At 52.4% G+C, this 15175-nt stretch overlaps 1 protein-coding gene across 1 annotated transcript; it reads right to left on the reverse strand.

The window, feature by feature from the left end:
• Positions 1–8484: 8484 nt before the first annotated feature.
• Cdx2 (caudal type homeobox 2) lies at positions 8485–13888 on the reverse strand. The gene is made up of 3 exons (XM_059249725.1): positions 13351–13888; positions 10017–10162; positions 8485–8748 (listed from the first exon to the last, which is right to left on the reverse strand). Exons 1-3 carry the CDS (start codon positions 13886–13888, stop codon positions 8485–8487), a joined length of 948 nt encoding a protein of 315 aa, XP_059105708.1.
• Positions 13889–15175: the final 1287 nt, after the last annotated feature.

Raw genomic sequence — 15175 nt, forward strand, 5'->3', positions numbered from 1 at the left:
GCGCCACCTACGCCCCGGCTGCTTCAACCTGCGCTCAGCAGGTTCAGTCCTTGCGCTCAGCCGGAGCAGCAGCGCCGCCTGCCGGGTCCTCGCGCGCGTAGACAGTTCCGCCCTGGCCTTGGTGGCCGCTGCTTGGGACGGCTTTGCGGCAGCTGCAGAAGTCAGCTGGGCAGCCTGGGGCGCGCAGCCCGAGGCCAACTCAGGGACTTCTAGCACCGGTCGTGTGGGCGCTAGGTTTCCTGTTGCCAGCTGCTCTGAATTTAGAGGCTTGTGCTGTTTTAAAATGAGGGAACCGGCCGGGCGTAGTGGAGCACACTTTTAATCTCAGCAGAGGCAGGCAGATCTACAAGTTCGAGGCCAGCCTGGTCTACAGAGCGAGTTCCAGGACAGCCAGGGCTACACAGAGAAACCCTTCTCAACCCTACCTCCCGCCCCCAGAAAAAAAAGAGGGAATCTGGGGCTGCTGAGAACCTGGATTCTGATCCCAACACCTACAAGCTCACAACCGTCTCCAGTTCCAGGGGATCTGATGTTCTTTTCCGACCACGTTAACTCGTGCAAGCAAATACACGTAAATAAATAAGTATATTTTATAAATAAAAATAAGCAGGCGGGCGTGGTGGTGCCTGTCTTTAGTTAACCTCAGCATTTGGGAAGCAGAGGCAGGCAGATCCTAGTCTAGACTACGTAGTGAGTTCCACACCAGCTAGGGCTACAATGAGACGCTATCTCTAAAAATAAATATAAACATTAAAAGTCAGGGCGTGATTAATTAGATAATTAGAAAGGGAGCCCATTGGAACCAAGCTGCTCCAAAGGAGGACTACAAAGTGCCCCTGAAGCTCGCAACGAGGAGTCTGGGTGCAGGCAGGGGCAGAGACCGTGCCAGGGCTTGGAGCGCGGGCAGCCTTATGCGCGTGGCCACAGGTTGGGAGAAGCTGTGAGGGCGCCGGCGCCCGGGGCGCACCGAGGGATTCCCGGGGCTAGAGCGCCGCCTTCTGGGCCCCCTCCGGAGGAAGGCTACGCACCTGTGTGCCTTGGGAGGGAGACTGTTCCTGTGGCCTTGGGGAAGGCGCCTGCCGGAGTCTGGGCTGTGCATGCAGGAAGCCGGTGTGACTCCTTCCTGTTGCCTCGGGGAGAAGAGATGCACAAGGCTGCTGCCTTAGCATTAAGAAACACAAACAAAGACAGCGGGGCCAGCGAGGTGGCTGAGTCCGTAAAGGTGCCTGCCGCTAAGCCTGATGATCTTCGATAGTGGTTTGGTCGCTTGGTGGCACAGGTGGTGTTTGGATGTGTGGCCAGTGTTTCCCTGGGTATATTTTGGACAACTGAGAATTCTGTAGGAAAAAAAAAAAAATCCGGCTCAAATCTAAACTGGTTTCTACCAGGCAGAGTGAAGAAGGAATGGACTGAAAGTTGCGGACCAAAGCTGGGCTTGTTGAAAGCACATTTGTAACCCCAGCAGGCAGAAGGATTAGGAGTTCAAGGCCAGCCTCAGCTACCTAATCAGTTCCAGATTACGTCTTGTCTGTCTAATCTAATCTTTTTTTTTTTTTTTTTTTAGTTATTTAATTCGTTTCGGGGATTATATTTTGTTTTGTTACTTTGAAATAGAGTTTCACTGTGTAGCCCTGGCTGGCCTGGAACCCAATATATAGACTTACAGATTTACAGAGACCCACCTGCCTCTGCCTCCCCGGTGGTGGGATTAAAGCCACATCAGGCTTTTAACAACTCCTAAATCTATGGTCTAGGTAATTAATCTTTATTTGGATGTTACTGCCGATCATTAAATTAAAATGATCTAAGTACCACACAACACACCACTGTAGGTGATGACAATGATTAGCTCTTTTTTTTTTTTTTTTTTTTTTTTTTTTGGTTTTTTGAGACAGGGTTTCTTTGTGTAGCTTTGTGCCTTTCCTGGGACTCACTTGGTAGCCCAGGCTGGCCTTGAACTCACAGAGATCCACCTCGCTCTGCCTCCCAAGTGCTGGGATTAAAGGCGTGCGCCACCACCGCCCAGCTTAGCTCTTATTTTATTTTCAGTCTTTACTTTCCTGAAGTCAGAGAGGATTTTTGAAGTAGCATTTTTAATTACTTATTTTTATTTTATGTACATTAACAGGTTTGGGGGGTTGTTTGCCTTGTTTGTTTGTTGTCTTTTGAGACAGGGTTTCTCTGTGTAACAGCTCTGGCTGTTTTGAGACTTGCTTTGTAGAGCAGGCTGGCCTCGAACTCAGAGAGATCCTCCTGCCTCTGCCTCCTGAGTGATGGTATTACATGTGTGAGCCTTGTTGGTTGGGTTGCACATTGCTGTCTTGCCTACATGTATGTCTGTTTGATAGCATCAGACCCCCTGGAACTGGAGTTATAGACAGTTGTGAGCTGCCACATGGGTGCTGGGAATCGAACCCCGGTCCCCTGGAAGAGCAGCCAGTGTTCTTAATCACTGAGCCATCTCTCCAGCCCTCAAGTAGCACTTCTATGAAAACTTATACTGTCACGCTGTAGGTAGAAGGCATTATGACAGCAGGCTGCTAACCCCAAGATTCCTGCAACAACACATAAGCCTCAAGAAAAGAATTCCTTTCCTAGAAGCTAAAACAGTTGTGCAGGAACTGCCTGGGGTTCTACTACCAATGAAATATTGGACCCCTAAACCCAGTGCATGAACTGAATCTTACTGTGTGTGCACATGAGAGATGATTCAGCAGCCACTTCATCTGAGGGAAGTCTTCACGCATCAACCATTCTGGTAGTGTAGCTCAGTGGCCTAACACGTGTGAATCCTTGGGTTCAACCTCCAGAGCCACAAAGGAAAAAGCAAAGCAAACCTAGTTGGCTTTAGTCTGTGCCTTCAACCCCTAGCACAGAATTGCCGGGGGCTTGTAGGAAGAAAAACAAACTTTTCACTCCGGGGCTTGGTAACTCAGTTGATAGTATCTGTACTTGCTGTTGTTAATCACAAATTCCAATTTGGAGATGCTGTTGTTAAAACAAATGTTAATGTTTGGGTAGTAGAGACATAGGAGACAGAAGGTCACCTGTGTACTAGCCCCCACCTTCTCTGCATGAATTCCTCCCAAAGAATGTGAGGTATGGGCTGGAAAGATGGCTCAGAAGTTAGGAGCACTGGCTGTCTTCCCAGAGGTCCTGGGTTCAATTCTCAACAACCACATGGTGGCCCACAACCATCTGTAATGAGATCTGGTTTGCATTTATTTTATTTATTTTAATAAATAAATCTTTAGCCAGGTGGTGGTGGTGGTGTACACCTTTAATCCCAGTACTCGGGAGGCAGAGGCAGGTGGATCTCTGTGAGTTCGAGGCCAAGCCTGGTCTACATAGTGAGTTCCAGGACAGTCATAGCTACGTAGTGAGACCTTGTTTCAAACAAAAACAAAAAGTAAAGACAGGGTCTCACTATGTAGCCCTGGCTGTCCTGGAACTCACTACGTAGATCAGACTGGCCTCAAACTCACAGAGAGCCACCTGCCTCTGCCTCTTGAATATTGGGATCAAATGATGTGGACCACCAAGCCTAGCTCAATTTTTTTTCTGAAGAATTTCAGAATCGGGGTGTGGTGACACATGCTGTTAATTCTAACACTCTGAAGGCAGGGGCAGGGGGATCTTTGTGAGCTGGAGGTCATCCTGGTCTACACAGCCAGTTCCAGGACAGCCAGGGCTGTGTAGTAAAATCCTATTTCAAATATAATAGTAATAATAATTTCAGAGCTACCTTCTGCGTCTAACTCCATAACCCCTACAGAAATCTGATGTAAGTAGTAGGTTTATTCTCTCTGATTTGTAGCTAAGGGAAACAAACAAACATTGAGGCACTGAGTTCGAGTATTTGGCCCTGGGGTCCTCCAGCTGTCGCTAACAGCTGCCCCGTTTCCGACGGTCACAACGCATCCTTTGAGGATGACAAGGGACAAATGAAGTTAAGAGTTCATGATGATCAGACATTTACATCAGCTAGGTAGGACTTGAAAAAAATATTTTAAATAGTTAAGTAAACCTACACAATGTAGGCTTTTCGTTCTTAGCTTCCAAGGCTCGTTTGGTACAATACCTGCCCTGCCGCAGCAGTTTCAGTGACTAGAAAACCGTAAGGACTAGAGTAAACCACTTGTCCTCACGACTCTTGAGGGATGACAGGGACTTCGAGATTCAAAACCACACCTGGCTCTTGGGAATGGCTCCGGAAGAGAATGGTATTAATAAGATGGCATTGAACTGATCATTTCAAAATGAAAAGGATCAGGGTTTTTCCCCCCCCCTTTTGGGCTAAATAACAAAATGAAACAACAAAAAAGTATTGTTCAGTTACAAGGAGGGTTCAGAAGCACCTTCAAGGAATCTTCATTCTCCTAGAAATTATGTGTTTGGACATTTCTAGGAGTAACAAGGAAGTAACCGTCAGGCACTTGCTTGTCTTCACATCTGGAATTCAAGTTAGTGCTCTGCCCCTCCAGAGTGTATGAGGCACCATGGGTGCAGAGCAGACTGGAGGCTATTTTGACAAAGCAACCAGAGCTAAGAGATTCAGGGAAAGAAAAAAAAATTCCAGGAAGGGGTGATTCTATCGGGATTTGAGAAATTATCCTGTCCCAAGGTTCTTCGTAAGGGCCCTGGAGCGCTTTGCCAAAGATGGTTCACGATAAAAAGCAGTTTGGCCGTTATGAAGGCCTAATCGTAAGTGTGTGCTGTAAAGATACTTGCACCTAAGACCTCATATGACTCCCATGATACAGACAGGTGAGCTGTAAGTCAGACTGAGATCTCCCCAAGGTCAACAGACCCTGAAATAGCAGTCTGTGGTGCAAGTTACAGCCCTAAAAACACCTGTTTCTTTCTGTCCCTCAGCAGCCCCACATTGCCTTCTCTCTTTTCCCTCGTTGGTTATGAATCACAACAGCGAGAAAATGACTGATGATACGTTTTAATTGCTACCTAAACTTCATTCTCTTGATTAATGTAAGCATCTGACTAAATACGAGAGGGACGCTTGGCTTTCATTTGCCTTTCAAACGTGGACTTTATTAGGTGTTGTAATAATGCCACACATTGTTCGTAGGGAGACCAAATAGCCGTGCACAGCATGCGGCTTGCCTCTCTCCCTACATGTCCCACACCGATGTTTTATTCCCATGGTTATCTTTTCTCATGTGTGTGTTCTGACAGCGTGTATGTGTGTCTGTGAACCATGTCTGCAGAGGCCAGAAGGTGTAGATTCTCTAGAACTGGAGTTACAGAAGGTTGTGAGCTGCCTTGAGGGTGCTGGGAATTGAACCCTTGTCCTCTGGAAGAGCAGCCAGTGCTCTTAACCATTGAGACATTTCTCCAGCCTTCTGTAAATTTAAGAAAAAAAGAAAGATAGGGTGCAAATGAGCTCTTTTAGAGTGGTGAAGAATCTCTACTTCAGATTTATTTTCTTTCTTGCTTGCTTCTTTCTTTTTCTTTCTTTCTTTCTTTCTTTCTTTCTTTCTTTCTTTCTTTCTTTCTTTCTTTCTTTCTTTCTTTCTTTCTTTCTTTCTTTTTTTCCAAGACAAGATTTCACTGTGTAACAGCCTTGGCTGTCCTGGAACTCACTATGTGCACCTGGCTGACCTTGAACTCAGAGATCTGCCTGCCTCAGCCTCCCAAGTGCTGGAATTAAAGGTATGCGCCAACACAGCCCTGCCAGATTTGTTTTCTTAAAGTCAGCGGAACCAAGACTCTTCCGCAGGTGGTTTGATCTGAACTTGTGCGTGTGGAGTTTGGGCCCTGGGGACTGAACCCGGTGCCCTCTCACATGCTAAGCTCTTAGTGAGTTGTGTCTCATCCATACCCCTTCAGCTCTAAACTCGTTTTCTACAGGCCCAGGGCTATCTTGAGGGATCTCTGGAGCCCCAGAGTGGCAGCAGCTGTGTGTTCTGGCAGGCCATGATCTGGAGCCTTGTCCAGGTGTCCCCACGCAAAGAGCGCAGAGTACTGGCTAAGCCCCAGCTCTTCCCAGAGCACACGCGCCCCCTAGCGGCCTGAGCCCGACTGGCCGTCTCTAGGGCCCCATGCTGGGGCATTTTGGAGCACGTCGGTGATCGATCCTAAAACAGCTCCAAGCACAAGGAGTCTTTAAGTTTAGTGCCTCAACTGAGGCTGGCTGTCAGTTCGCGCCACATCCCACGTTTCCTCCAGCTGGCTCTAGCGATGACAGTGTCTCTGGTCTGAAGCGTCACTGGCCCGGGAGGGCCTTTTTTTTTCCTGGCCTGGGAGGCTAAGGCAGACGTTTGCTGCGGACAGCAGGGTGGGGGCGGGGGGAGTTGTCTGCTGGCTTGCGTTTCAGAGTGCACCCCCAGATCATCTCTGCGCCAAGAGGGGGCCGAGCCCCGGGAAGGGGGGAAGAACTTGTAATCGCGTGCAGCAGGACAATGCCGACTTTTGAACCTCTAACCACTAAGCAAACAACCCTTGTGCTCTTGCTCCACTGTCCAAACAGGGTTTATTGACAGGCGTTTCACGGCAACGCATAGCAACCGCGCCGCCGGCTTGTGGGCGCGGCCAGAACCCAGGGCAGCGCTCTTTGCTGGGGCCGGAGGCACCTAGGAGCAACGGGGATCACCTGGCCCTAAACCTGGCGAGCTCCCGTCCCACAGACGCCCACGCTGCTTCCCTCTGGGTGGCCAACTCCTTCCTCTTCCCGCTCGACCCCCTTTCCCAATCTTACAGCAAATTCGCCCCCTGAAGGGCGGGGAAATTGGGGAGGTGCTCCCAGGGGGGGTGGGGGGACATGTGTCTCACAGCCTGCCCTGCCTCCTCCCTCCGTGTGAGTCCTCGCCCTGTGTTAGGGCGCGGTTTAGTCCTAAATGGTGGGGTAGAGCTTCCTTTCCCGGCCTTGCCGGGAGACCTAGACACTCAGGGCCGGCGGCAGATCCGCCAGATATGCAACCACTTGGATCTTACACTGATCTTGAATTCTTGTGTTTGGGGAATGAGGGTGGGAGGATAAGGTCATTCCGGGTAGTTCTAAAGGAGTGTAGACAGAGAGGGCCCATGGACATGCCTAGGGATTCAGAAGACTATATAAAATCATGGAAATGTTGTCTGGAAACAACAGAAAAATATTAATCAATGCTTGTGTCCACTTTGCTGGGTTAAGGGGCATACCTGGGCGCCCAAGCCGGGGGGCGGGAGGGTGACACTAAGTTGTCTGATGTTTGCGTTGAGAAGGGAGCTGAAGCCCTTTCCCCACCCCCATGATTTTGTAGCAGCTGGAAAGCAGCTAGCCGCCGCCGTGATGAGCATTTTGCCCAAAGGCAACCCCAGGAAAACCACACATTCCACAGCCCAATGCTGGACTGAGGTGTGGGGGCGGGGAAGGGCTCAGAACCTGCTCCTTCAGGCTTCTGAAGCTTTGGGAATAAAAGAAGGCTGCCAGGAGAACCTTCTCCACCTTCTTCCTTACCACCCCACCACCACCACCACCCAACTTTTAGTTTGCAGTCAGAGAACATACTTTATTCCCTAGGGGAGGAAAAAAAAAATTCAGTCAAACTCCAAAGACGAAAAATTCCAGGATCTGAAATCTGTAACGTTCGTTTATCTTTTGTCTTTTTAGAAAATAAAAGTCGACTGTGTTCGGATACCCCCACTTCCCTTCACCATATCACTTCTCTACCCACGGCTTTTTAAAAGGCTGGCTAAGCTTGTGACACAGATCAGTGACTCCAACAGCAGCAACAACTCCGTTCTCCAGCAGCCAGAGACCAGGGGAAGGACAGGAAGTCCAGGTTGGCTCTGGCATTTCCAACACAGACATGCATTCAGCCTACCGCAGCTCTGGTGACAGGCTTTCCAAACAAGCCCTGTGGCAGGGGCCTGGAGTTGGCTAGCCACCCCCTCCTCCCGCCGCCGCCGCAGCCCCGAACCCACGAACCCTTCCCGGTCTGTAACGGGGAGGAAAGCACAGACCACCTGGGGGTTCTGCAGACTTTGATCGGTCCAGCCTTCCACCGCAGCTGCCTCTGGCTCCTGCAGTTTGAACTGCCCCTGCCCCTGAGGCACGACGACGGCCAGCTGGTTCTCAGAAAGCAGTTAGCAGGAAACAGCCATCTTGGCTCAAGTATTGCTCATTCCCCAGCCTCACCCCCTCCTCAGCTCCATCCAGAAATACAGTCCGTGTCGGAGGCAAAGAGCTGGGGCAAAAGAGGCTGAAATTTTGGTGCCTGTAGCCAGTCCTGGCAGGGATCATTTCCTCTGTCAGGAAGAGTCAAAATGGAAAAAGTAAAAAAAAAAAAAAAAAAAAAAAATCTGGACCATATCTTCCCCCGAGGCCCGCAGTGCCCCTTGTCTTAATACTTCTTCCCCATTCTTCATCTGTAGGCATTGTTTGTGGGTGGGAGGAGAGGGGGTCTCTTCTGAGGATGCTAGCAGCGTCCGTGCTCCTCATGGCTCAGCCTGGAATTGCTCTGCCGCCGCTACAGACCACGGGAGGGGTCACTGGGTGACAGTGGGGTTTAACACCCCCCCAGCTGGCCCCAGGACCCCAGAGACAGAACCGGGCACCGAGCCTTGCAGTGAAGACACAGGACTCAAGGACTCGGGCACGCTCCTCAGGGCGCCTGGCTGAGCCTGCGCCGGCTGTGGCGGAGGGGGGGCCGGCGGCGGCGGCTGGTGCTGCTGCTGCTGCTGCTGCTGTTGCAATTTCTTCTTGTTGATTTTCCTTTCCTTGGCTCTGCGGTTCTGAAACCAAATTTTAACCTAGAAATGACGAAACAAGAGGTAGAATGTATGAAAAGAGAAACAGCACCACCAAGATCATCCCCCTCGCTCGCTCGCTCGCCCGCCCGCCCGCCCGCCCGCCCGCGGCGGAAAAAGCTTCCAGCCCTTCCAGAAGTTCCCAGCTGCCATCCCCCCGCCACCCCCGTTGAGCTTCAGCGCAATGATGAAGCCTTCCCTGACTCAACTGAACCTGCCGAGAAGCCAGCGGCTCATTCCTTGCCCACCCCCTCCCCATGTTGCTTTCCAAAAGAGCCTTTTGGACTCTAAGAACCGAGGAACAGAACTGTGCTCCCTATGTGTCCTCCCTATGCAGACGGGTGGCCTGCTCAGGTGTGCTTCGCGGGGCATCCTTTGGCCCTCCTAAACGTCCATGTTCTTCACCTTGGTGCTGGCAGTGAGATCTCGTGCAAAACTTCCCGGCTGTCTTGTTCCTCTTCCTTTTCTCTAGACTCTAAAAGCGTCCATGCGCCAAGTAGTACCTCTTTGGCTTTTTTTTAATAAACCGTTTTTATTTTTAATTATGTCTATGTGACAGTCTGTGCACGTACAGAGTGGGAATACTCACAGAAGCCAGAGGCACTGGATGACCCCTGCAGCTGGAGTTACAGGCCACTGTGAGCCACCTGATATGGGTGCTGGAAACAGAACTCAGTCCTCTGAAAGAGCACTGTGTGCTTGCTCTTAAGCACCGAGCTATCTCTCCAGCCCCTGCCTTTATAATATGTATGAGTAGATTGGGCCTTTATTTTTCTTATTTTTTCTCTAGTGCTGGGTGTCAAGAGAACATATCCTAATACAGTGCTTCTCAACCTTCCTAAGGCTGTGACCCTGTAATACAGTTCCTCATGTTGTGGTGACTCCCCACGGTAAAATTATTTTTGTTGCTACTTTGTAGCTGTAATTTTGCTACTGTTACGAATCCTGATGTAAATATCTCTGGACCCACAGGTCGAAAACCATCTGTCCTAATAGATCTTTCTTGGCCCAAGTGGAGTGCCATACTGCAGTAGCGTCTTGGCTCTTTTGTTGCAGCTTTCAGATCCCTCAGAATAAAAGGGCAATTCAGAAACATCAGAAACACAACTGGAAAACTCAAACCTTCTCAAAAGGCAACTGCTTTCTTCCTTTTCACGGAGGAAAACGGGTGGACTCTTGGCCAGGCTTTCCCAGGCTACCCACCAGTCCCCACGCCAGTTCCCCGCGCAATAATAATAATAGCCAGACGCCGCTGGGAAGGCGATTCCCACCTGCCTCTCTGAGAGTCCCAATGTGGCAGCCAGCTCAGCTTTCCGCCTGATGGTGATGTATCGACTATAGTGAAACTCCTTCTCCAGCTCCAGCCGCTGATGGTCTGTGTATACCACGCGGTATTTGTCTTTCGTCCTGGTTTTCACTGTGGAGGAAGGAGAAGTTTTGGCTAAGAACTACAATCCATCAGTCATAGGTAATGACAAACCTCCCTAACCCGGGAACCATTTCTCTTCCTTCACTGATGGGGGTCAGGGGGAGCAGGTTTGACTGTCTACTACCAAGGCTGACAAGAGCCACCTCAGGATCCTGGGGAAGTGGAAGGGTGTGAGCCTGGGGGCACAACTACTAAATGGAAACTTCTCACACAGCCCATAAACCAAATATGGTATATTTAGGACCAGAAGAAAGAAGTGTGTGTGTGGAGGGGGTGGCCAGAGTCTCCAGGTGTATAATATACACATTTTCAGGTTTACTAGAAATAGCAGCCACCTTTCCAACACCTGGGGCTGTGGTACCAGGATAAGCTGCTAGTCACCCTTTGTTTCAATACGGCGGCGGCAAGATGGGCGCAGGGACTGGCGGCCTCCTGAAAGCCACCAGGATCATATTCCAGACCCAGTAACTCCTGCCCTGGAATTCTGAGCTGGGCTCAGTAACGTCAGGAGGAAAATCCCTCCTACTGAGAACATTTCATGCCCGCCCAACCAGGTTTGGCCCAAGGCCCCTTTTCTTTTTTAATTCCCCATTTATTCCCTGTGACAACTATCCTGACCAGTGACCTATGATCATTGGATTGAGTCAACATATTAAATCTTGGATTGATTGTTTTACTGAAGGGCCTTGACAAATAGCGCGGGGCTGCTGCATCAGGCTGGAGCCTGGCTATTCACCGGGTCTGTCGGGTTGCTTCTCGACAGAACGCTGGCCAGGAACTGTTCCAGGTCCCAAGTTGGAGAGGTCTCACAGCAGAACGGGTTTTAGCGCCCAGTGCCTAGTCGAACAAGGAGATCTAAGGGGTGGGAGTTGCCCAGAGGTGTTTAAGGCCCGGCAGGCTGACTTTGTTCAGGTAAAAATCTTTGCAAACCACAACAAAAGCGCCCTGGGAGGATACAGGAGGATCAGAGAGAGCTCCCCCAGCCTCTGAAAGAGGAACACAGCCGCAAACAATACAGGACAAGGCGATCTTATCAAAGAAAAGCCCTTTCAATGCCTTAATAACAACCGCATTCTGTTTGAATTACCACTACTGAGCAAATGGCGGCCTCAGCTTTCATCCCCTTCCCCGCCAGGCGCATTAACATAAACACAGCCCCGCAGGCGCATTTGAATGGGCGCTGCGGCCCCGACCCCGCGCCTGCTTTGGAAGAAAAGGGATCCAACACATCCTGAGCGCGTTCACACCAGCTACGGCCTGAGACCCACTCGCGAGTGGCCCACTCCACAGAGGACGACAGAACCGGACCCGGGTGCACAGCCCGAATAGCGCAGCACTTGGGAGTCCTGCGTGAAACCATCAGAGCTGGGAAGTGAGGCGCGGGACAGTTCCCCTCGGCGGTCCAAGCCCTAGGATGGATGCTGCGGCTTCAGCATCACGCGCAGGCCGAGGAACGCAAGGATAAGGACTCTGCGCGCTCTGAGGTCCTCGCCCCCAAGGGCCTTGGAGGAGGCCCCGCACCCCCTGGGAACCAAGGAGGGGGGCTGGAAGAGGGGAGGGATGAGAAGGAGTTGTCAGAATTCATTATTGACTGCGAAAGTCACCACCCTCTTTCCGGGCCCTAAAAGAGACAATGGCCGGCCTGAAAAGGTGTACATCAAAGCCGACCGGGCGGCGTACACGCCTCTGCCCCTTGACAGATGACGCTCTGCAGAGAAGTCGGGCTCCGGCGCTGCGGGCCACAGCCTCCCCACATTAACATCACAAGGGCGCCCGGCGCCGACAGCGGCCTTGCCACCTCGGCGCGGGACTTCACAGCGGCCTCTCATCTGCTGACCCCGCGGCCTGGGATCCTGAGGCTATCCTCCCCCGCCCAGGACCCCAGTCTCGGACCACCCACCCCCTGCACGCTAAAGGTCTTTCGTAGGTCTAAGGTCCCCGCCCACTGTCCTTCAGGCAGGCTTGTTGGAAGGGCAGATTTGGGGTAGCTCAGGTTTAGGAGTAAGTCCTCTTGGAAATGACCAAGCCCAAGCCCAGTGGAGGCTAAATCTGGAGGCTTCTCTCCGACAGCATCGCCCACCAGGAACGCTCCTGGGGTGTGCGCAATGACGCAGGAAGAGTCCATAGACAGGCCCCCCAAGTGCCGCTCTGATTTATACGGCTGTAATTGGCCATAAACCTCCGCAAAGTGGCCATAACCTGCATGTGGCCCGGCTGTAGTGACAAGAAACCAACCGAGGGAAGCGGAAGCCAAGAGCTGGAGAAGGTTCACGGAACAAAAAGGGGACTCCAATACCACTCCCCTGTCACACTTTCCCCACTGCCTTCCCACTCCCCACACACATCGGGACATCACAAAGGGCAAAGCCGGCCGCCAGCGGGTCCCACAGTCCGGCAAATCTAGGGTCTTTAGTGGAATTGTCTCCCGAGTCTGGAACACACAACACGCGGAAGGTTCGAGAAAAAATGGCCCACGTCCGAAGAAGCCGAGTCCGTTCAGGGTTTCCTCCCCCTGCTCTTTGCTCTCTGTGATGACAAGAGAGGACTTCCGTGGGAGATTGTGCTTAGCAGAAGGAAGGGTCAGGGATCCTGGAGCGCCCCCTTCCCCTTAGCTCCTGGGGCCAGCGCCTTCGCACCAGCGGCGGCGCACAGCAGCGTCCAGTCTCGGCTCGCAGCGGCGCTGACCGCTTGAATTGGCCCTAATGGCCAAACTGGTCCTGGCTCAGCCTCCACACTCCCTGGCCATTACCCTTTTCGGGGGTACCTCAGGTGGAGGGAGCTAAGTAGCGTAGCCACGGTAAGGGGAGTCCGAGGACCCCTCTTCTCGGCTGGGAACTGTGTAAGGAATGCCTGCGGCAGAGAACGCCAGGACGTGATTCAGCTCGCGGCCGACAGTGCTTACGACATTGCCGGGAGCTTCCGAAGGTATCCCGAGGTTGCCAACAAGGAACTGTTAGAAGGAGGAAACCATTCCTCTGCCCGAAACAAACCCTAGTGTGCCAGGCACAAAATATGCACTTCGGGGACCGCAGTCCGTGAAAGCGCCCCCCACCAGGAGTCCATCCCTGTGTTTTTCCCCCTTGCTCCTCCTCCTCCTCTACTGGAGAGAAGCTCGCAGACAGCCCGGGACAGCCCCGGTGCGCGCGGGACCTGGGGCGCGCCCCAGCACCGCTTACCTTGGCTCCCCAGGGACGGCTGCGCCGGCTTCCGCATCCACTCGCACAGGTTTCTCCGCTGGCCGCTGGGGGAGAGCTGCTCGGCGGCAGCGGTGGCTGTGGGCCCCGGAGGGCCGGGGTTGAGCGTCTGCAGCAAGCCGGAGGCGCAGGACGGCGCTGCGGCCGGATGGTGCGGGTGGTGATGCGGGTGGTGGTGAGCGTGGTAGTCGGCGGGGCTGCTGTAGCCCATAGCGGCGGCCGGGGAGCCCCCGTTGAGGCCGTGGGCTACCGCGTTGGCCGCGGCAGCGCCCCCAGGCGCGTAGCCGTTCCAGTCCTCGCGGAGAGGGGCTCCGTACGCAGCGGGCCAGGATGGCCCCGGCGATTGAGCGCTGTCCAAGTTCGCCGCCGCAGCCGCCGCAGCCGCCACGTGGTAACCACCGTAGTCCGGGTACTGCGGGGGGCTGACAAAGTTCTGCGGCGCCAGGTTGAGGCCGCCGGAGTGGCGCACGGAGCTGGGGTACATGCTCACGTCCTTGTCTAGGAGGTAGCTCACGTACATGGTGGCGAGGGACCCAGAACAGACCTCACCATGCTGCCTGGGGACGAACGCTGGAAGCTGCCAGGGGCGCGGAGCTCAGAGGGCTAAGGATGAAGGGGCGCAGGGAGCTGCGGGTGGCTGGCTGCACCTCAGCTCACGGTGCTCCGCTGGGCTCCTTGCGGCGCTCCTGCCTCCCGGGCAGTCCCTCCCTCTGTCCTGCCTCCTCCCTCTCTTCCTTCTTTCCTCCCACCTCCTTGCCACTAGGCTGCGGAGGCGGGGAAGACCCGCCACAGGTTAGCTTGCGGAGTCCCAGGCCAGCAGCCTTACGTGATTAACGAGTGTTTACAAGACTCTATTAGTAATGACACAGACACCAATGGCTGGAGACGTCGAGGCGCAGCGCACAGCGCTCACAACCCCCTAGAAACATGATTTGCATTTTAAAAGATAAGGGGGGGGAGCTCGAGAGAGGGCAGCAACCAGATCACAGCTAAATATTCAATCCTTTATTGTTAAAAAGCTTCCTCCTTCCAACCTGATGCACTTTAACCTCCAATCACAGGTTCAAAGAATGAAATCGAGGGACTTGCAAGAGTCTTGAGGAGAGAAAGAGCAATCTTGGTGGGAATCTGGGTTTAGAGCAGTCCTGTTCACGTATTCGCAGGGAGGAGGCGGTCAAGAAACTCTCGTTCCCAAACAGGAGAGAAAAAAAAAGAAGCATCGCTTTGAGGACATTTCTGACCAACCCAGGAGGTGACTTGTGGAGTTAAGACCAGGGCTGTTCTTTTCCTCTCCGAGGGGCAGGATGAGACTAACCGCCGCCGTCCCAAATTTCAAGCACTGCGTTTATTTCCTTGCCAAAGATAAAAGATGGTCCTAGCTCCAGGTTGCACCCTCGAATTCGTCTTACGCTTAGGATTTGAGTTCAATTAAAGCAATTCATTTTAAAAGTATTGCATTAAAGAACCGAACACCTCTACAAAGCCACAATATGTTTGGCTATGGCTTACCTTGGAAGGCTGCATGTAATTGGTGGGGTCGGAAGGGATGGCTAGGATCTCGGTAAATTTCAACCAATTACACTTGTACTTTTATTAAGAATATTTACGAGTTGAAAAATCAAGGAGCATATTTCTGTTAACACCTACCCGGTTACTGTTGTCGTACATCATGCCTATGTCTTAAAAAACACTTTCTCCTGGGGCCCGGAGAGATGTCTAAGCCGTTAAGAGCACTGGCTGCTCTTCAGAGGACCCGTGTTCAATTCCCAGTGTCCACCTGGTAGCTCACAACTGTCCATAACTCCAG

The sequence above is a fragment of the Peromyscus eremicus genome, chromosome 23, assembly GCF_949786415.1.
Source record: "Peromyscus eremicus chromosome 23, PerEre_H2_v1, whole genome shotgun sequence".
In the NCBI taxonomy this organism is placed as follows: Eukaryota; Metazoa; Chordata; class Mammalia; order Rodentia; family Cricetidae; genus Peromyscus; species Peromyscus eremicus.